Source organism: Xenopus laevis, chromosome 9_10L, assembly GCF_017654675.1.
Source record: "Xenopus laevis strain J_2021 chromosome 9_10L, Xenopus_laevis_v10.1, whole genome shotgun sequence".
NCBI classification, from domain to species: domain Eukaryota; kingdom Metazoa; phylum Chordata; class Amphibia; order Anura; family Pipidae; genus Xenopus; species Xenopus laevis.
Window position 1 is genome coordinate 6,382,225 of NC_054387.1, and position 6,324 is coordinate 6,388,548.

Genomic DNA, 6,324 nt, shown 5'->3' on the forward strand with positions numbered 1-6,324 from the left:
CCGCAGTCATCTGGCCCTAGCCTACCGGCATAACAATCCCCTATACAGAATCTGTAGTACGTTTACAAGATAAATTAGTAAAGAAGGCTTCCCTCATATTATATTTATGTATTTTATATTGTGACACCTGAAGCACCTACAGTATCTGCATATTGGGTCATAATTAACAGCTAACCTCCAATAAGGGTCAATATAATGTGTACACTGCCCACATAACTCTCCTAATTTATTCTTTTTGTCGTATGTGAAACAGAGTCACGAAAGATGCACAAGTGGAGTGAGGCCGGAAGCTGCCCAAGATCTCTAAGTGACTCCTCTTGGATTCCGTTCCGTGATCATTGCTACTCATTTCACATGGAGATCCGAGTCAGCCAGAGGGAAGCAGCCAAGAAGTGTCACAATGGTAATAAACAGACTGACATACATAGAGCTTAGACTGCTGTGCAGTAGCTGAGGATTTTGTGCAATATCTCTGCACATCAGTAGCTACATTGATACCATTAAAGTCTTGCTTGCAGAGCCTGCGTTTTGAATGTGATTTGTTTAGTAGCAAAACTAGACCAACAAAAGACCAATATGAATCAAACTTCATTCTCCCAATGTCCTCCATCATGGTAGTCAAGGTCCTTCCTTATCTTGGACAAGGCTCATAATGTGAATGTTCTTTTACAGCTGGAGGAGAGGTCCTGTCTATTGTGGATGAGACAGAGAATGTTTTCGTTTGGGAACACCTGCAGTCGTATGAGAGCCAATCCAGAGGAGCCTGGCTGGGCATGTCCTTTAATTCTAAAGGTTAGCAATGCCAATAATAATATGAGAATGGGCTTAGGATGGAATAAGAAGGCAAATGGACATTCAGTTACATAATGCTGATAGGTTCCTCCTTAGTCCTTCTGTTAGGAACTAATGATGTCATTTTATATGGAGTGAAAGGTTTCCACTCTAATGTTCACTAAATATACAATATATGTATGGAGAATTTCAGTGGGACCGTGTTTCTCATGCCGTCTCTGCTTCCATTCAGGGGGTGGTCTTGTGTGGAATGATAATTCTCCAGTCAATTACTCCAACTGGGGGCAACAGGATGGAGGTCCCAGCCTGCTGAGTCCTAACTCCTGCTATTGGGTGCAGGGCAGCAATGGTGTCTGGAACTTGGGATCTTGCAATAACAACTCAATGGGTGTTATTTGCAAACTGTCCAGAGGTGAGTAGTACCAGAGTTGTGAGAGTGCAAAAATAGTAGGGAGAGATGGTGCCTATAGTAACAGTGGGATAATAGTCTCTGGGAAGGGAGTGTGACTGTGGGATAGCAGGTATAGTAGGGAGAGATGGTGTCTATAGTAACAGTGGATAATAGTTAGTGGGAAGGGAGTGTGACTGTGGGATAGCAGGTATAGTAGGGAGAGATGGTGCCTATAGTAACAGTGGATAATAGTCTCTGGGAAGGGAGTGTGACTGTGGGATAGCAGGTATAGTAGGGAGAGATGGTGCCTATAGTAACAGTGGATAATAGTCTCTGGGAAGGGAGTGTGACTGTGGGATAACAGGTATAGTAGGGAGAGATGGTGTCTATAGTAACAGTGGATAATAGTCTCTGGGAAGGGAGTGTGACTGTGGGATAGCAGGTATAATAGGTAGAGATGGTGTCTATAGTAACAGTGGATAATAGTCTCTGGGAAGGGAGTGTGACTGTGGGATAGCAGGTATAATAGGTAGAGATGGTGTCTATAGTAACAGTGGATAATAGTCTCTGGGAAGGGAGTGTGACTGTGGGATAGCAGGTATAGTAGGGAGAGATGGTGCCTATAGTAACAGTGGATAATAGTCTCTGGGAAGGGAGTGTGACTGTGGGATAGCAGGTATAGTAGGGAGAGATGGTGTCTATAGTAACAGTGGATAATAGTCTCTGGGAAGGGAGTGTGACTGTGGGATAGCAGGTATAGTAGGGAGAGATGGTGTCTATAGTAACAGTGGGATAATAGTCTCTGGGAAGGGAGTGTGACTGTGGGATAGCAGGTATAGTAGGGAGAGATGGTGTCTATAGTAACAGTGGATAATAGTCTCTGGGAAGGGAGTGTGACTGTGGGATAGCAGGTATAATAGGTAGAGATGGTGTCTATAGTAACAGTGGATAATAGTCTCTGGGAAGGGAGTGTGACTGTGGGATAGCAGGTATAGTAGGGAGAGATGGTGCCTATAGTAACAGTGGATAATAGTCTCTGGGAAGGGAGTGTGACTGTGGGATAGCAGGTATAGTAGGGAGAGATGGTGCCTATAGTAACAGTGGGATAATAGTCTCTGGGAAGGGAGTGTGGCTGTGGGATAGCAGGTATAGTAGGGAGAGATGGTGTCTATAGTAACAGTGGGGATAATAGTCTCTGGGAGGCAGGTACAGTAGGGAGAGATGGTTCTTCAGGGAGGGGACTATAGGTTTTAGTGTGCAATATGTAGTTTGGTCTTGGTTGCTAGAAATACATAACTAAGCAAAATAATTATTTTCTCTCCTCTTTCCCTCCTCCTCCTTATGTTTTCTTTTTCTCCAGCTGAAGGGACAGCGTATTCCAAATCTGGTAAGTGCCACAGAGCAATTTGTTTCAGTTAGACAGACTTCTTGATGCTCTGCCCTTTTTAGTCCTCATCCAGTGGCCATAAAGTGAAGTGTTTGCTTGTTATTAGCCTGTCAGTGCTGCTCTAAGTCAATGGTCCACCCCGATATATAATTTTATTACACATCTTTGGCTTCTTGAGCACTGTCACTGGAGGGCTATGAGGGGTAATACATTTATTAGGAACCAGAACCTCTTGGCATTTTAAGATGCCTGCAAGGCCCACTCATTGCGTGTCCTGTTCTGTTCCCACAGCATTCCCTGAGCACACCACTGCGGTGGCAGTAGTGATTCTATCTACAACAGCCCTTTGTGTCCTGTTAGTAGCCATCATATATCTGTACCGGCGTAGGAAACTTGCCACTGAGTGGGGGGCTTTTGAGAGCGCCAGATACAGCCGCACCAACAACGGCCCAGGGGGCTCCGCGGAGAAGAACATTCTGGTGTCGGACATGGAGATGAATGAACAGCAGGACTAGGAGGGAGTGGTAATGACCATGGTGAAAAGAAAATGGAAGCAGAGGGGAGAGAGGGACCCAACATTGACTTTTATTGCTTCCAGCACAGACCACCCAAGTGGTCAACGTTCTCAGAGGGTGCAGGGTGCCCCCTTCCTGAATATGAATTTGTCCCTATTCAGTGTTAGAAGGGAGCTGCCAAGCAATGCTGTGCAATGCCTTGCCAGCCTCTCAAATGTTTTTTTTTTTGTATTTTTAAACAAAAGCTGCATCTCTGGACTGCCCACTATTTCCCCATACTTTGCCTTTCCCCCCATATCCGGGGTCAGAGGGCATGAATCTGGGCTTGCTGGATCAGACTAGGGGAGAATGGTTATATTCAAGTTCATAAAAGTACCAGGAAAGTCCAAGGTTTGGTAACCTGGAAGAATTGAATCCCTTCCACTTCTCTGCGCACAAGAGACAGGAGTCGGGGAAAGCAGGGGATGTCTAACAAAATAACCTGATGTTTGGATAATATGTTTTCTATTCAGTCTCTCCTATTTCTCTTTCCTCTGCTTCCTCCTGTGTCAGATCTGTCGGACATACACCCAAACGATTCTCCCTCCCCTGTCCTCTCTTACTGTGACATTCTTATTAAATCGTCCCTGCATGTTTCAGAGCCCCCACCCTTACAACCCCTTCAAGCAATGGACCAAAATCCAGTGGTTTTCCCCTGATGGTTATTTTAGAGACCTCAGTCTATGCACTTTAGCTGCCACTAAATATATTTTTGCCATTTAAAAAACACATGCAACTTTGAGAGGACAAGAGGAAAACCTTTGGGCTGGATTTACTAAACCCTGATAACACTGTTCTATGATAATGACGTGTTCTGTCTCCCGTCCTTCTATAGAGAATAGGTTGGGAATCAAAAGGGGAATATAAAAATGAAGGGGGAGAGGAAATACAAGAGAAAGGGATGGAAAAGAAGGTTGGGATGTAGAGAAAAAGCTGAAATTTGGAAGCAGGGTCAAATTTCTATTTCCGGGACCCCTAGGCTGGTCTCTGTCTTTCCGCCACAAGTCGGGCCTGTATGAAAGGGTCAATTAGTGGATAAGACAGTTACACCAAACAGTGGAGGAAGGGGGGTAAGAGACTGAATTGGAGAGACAAACAGAAGATGAATGAAGAGCAAAAGAGAGAGACTCCCGCTCCACCTTGGCTTCACAATTGATGTTGCCCACCTTAAAAATCCTATCACATTTCCCGAAGTTCAGTTTGTTTGTAGGAGGGATCAAGAGGGCTATGGACTGGATCAGCTTGTGCTGCTTCACCATCACGTGGGAGTTAGACCCATCTCTGTAACAAGGCCCTGCTTGGGTTTTATTATGGTCTATACCAAGGCCTAAGTTCATCTGTTACACCATTAGTAATGAAAAGTGGGCGTTCTGATGGATCTCACCATGAAGGGGTTCACTAATGCAAAATAGGGAAAGAGATATGAATTGAGAATGAATATGGCTCCCAAGTGCCCAGCTTCCAGAATGCAAGATGGCCGCCCAGCCAATATTTTGGGAAGGAAAGGAATACACAGTATTGAGTCTGTTGATATAAGTATAGAGCATTGGCTGTGAGTGTGAGGTTCATCCCCAGTGCAGACAAAGCAATAATTCCCAACAGATGGAGCACTGAAGATTGGCTCTTCCTGATTTTCTGATGGAGACCCTATCCTTCTTGCTGCTCAGTGTTACAGGTCTTTAGTAAATCCAGCCTTACATCTGCCAATCAGGAATCAGCAGTGCCATAGCTGATTTTAGGGTAAAATGGCTTGAATTTCAGATACATCTCCCAGGATTCATCAGCCCATCTCAAACATAACTTCTTGGCCCGCTGGATTCTCCCGCTATCAAATACCCGCCATCAAAACCGTCTTCAGGACCCACGGAATCAGACGTTGCACCCCAACTTGGGTATAAGCACTATCTGTATATTTATACCCTTATGTCTTGGTATGACGTATAGGTATATTTCAATTGCAATAAACGTGAAAGCAATCAGCCATGTAAAGCCTGTGTTTCATACGTGTGTTTAAGGGCTATTAGATTCCCTATAGACATCGGATTTTTCTGATAGGGAATCTACCCCCTTTTCCACAAATTCTTGTATTCTAGGAAAGGGCCTCAACTGCCTTACCCTAGTTCCAGCCCTGGGAAATGATGCCCATATACTATAGCATTAAGTCTGCCTGAATTCTCATGTTGTCATAGGGGGCGGTTCACCTTTAAGTTAATAATTAGTATGTGATAGAATGGCTAATTCTTAATTGTCTTTCATTTTTTATAGTTTTTGAATTATTTGCCTTCTTCTTCTGACTCTTTCCAGTTTTCAAGTGGGGGTCACTGACCCCATCTAAAAACAAATGCTCTGTAAGGCTACACATTTATTGTTGTTGCTACTTTTTATTACTCCTCTTTCTATTCAGGCCATCCATCTTTACATCTTTATATTTTTTTGTCATCTGTATAAGACCATTACATTATGGCAAAAGGTGCAGTGCTTAGATTAACTGGCTGCTGACGCGTTTCTTAACCTCAAAGGGTCACTTCCTCAGAGCAAACTTTATAGACAACAATACGAGCCATCTCAAGAACATTTCAAGTTATATACACTTTTTTTAAAAAAAAAAAGTTCACTCGATTCCTTTAAAATACAAGAAAAACATTCTAATATATAAAGGTGAAATGTGTGACTATATCTCTAGTTACCCACTTTTTCTTTTTCTCTACATATACATTCCAAATTCCTCACCATAATCTTTCACATTATGGGTATAAATTTGATTATTTTTTTATTATTTTATATGTACATGTTTTATATGTTTTTTTATAGTTGTTTTATATGTTAGGTATCTAGATAATATTTGATCTCCCAATCTTTGTTCAATCCTGCCGGCTGTTCTGTTTCCAGGGTGTGTGTAGGGGGGGAACACCCACCCTTCATCAGAGTCCCATACGTTGCTAAGGGACCCGGCCGGGTCAACGGAAGGAACGCACCACCAGTTGCAGGATTGGTGAACTACAGGTGTGCGGTAGGAGAAATTACACTGTTTCCAAAACTCTCTTTAATTTAAAGATATCTCAGTATCTCCTTTCCTCTGTCCTAGTTTCACATGTTCTATGCCTTGAAAAGAAATGCATCTCTCGTTCCCATATTCATATTCCAGTCTCTTATTCAAAATAATGCATGGTTGCTAGGGGAATTTGGACCTTAGACGGCTG

General features: G+C 43.2%; 1 protein-coding gene across 2 annotated transcripts in view; it reads left to right on the forward strand.

Annotated features, from left to right (window-relative positions):
* mrc2.L (mannose receptor C type 2 L homeolog) overlaps nucleotides 1-5,103 on the forward strand; it is a 32,849-nt gene extending 27,746 nt beyond the window's left edge. For both annotated transcript variants that reach the window (XM_018234868.2, XM_018234869.2), the window contains exons 26-30: nucleotides 254-403; nucleotides 673-792; nucleotides 1,025-1,204; nucleotides 2,544-2,570; nucleotides 2,862-5,103. In XM_018234868.2, coding sequence (XP_018090357.1) covers nucleotides 254-403; nucleotides 673-792; nucleotides 1,025-1,204; nucleotides 2,544-2,570; nucleotides 2,862-3,085 — 701 coding nt within the window. In that variant the 3' untranslated portion in view covers nucleotides 3,086-5,103. The remainder of the gene's footprint in view (nucleotides 1-253; nucleotides 404-672; nucleotides 793-1,024; nucleotides 1,205-2,543; nucleotides 2,571-2,861) is intronic.
* Nucleotides 5,104-6,324: the final 1,221 nt, after the last annotated feature.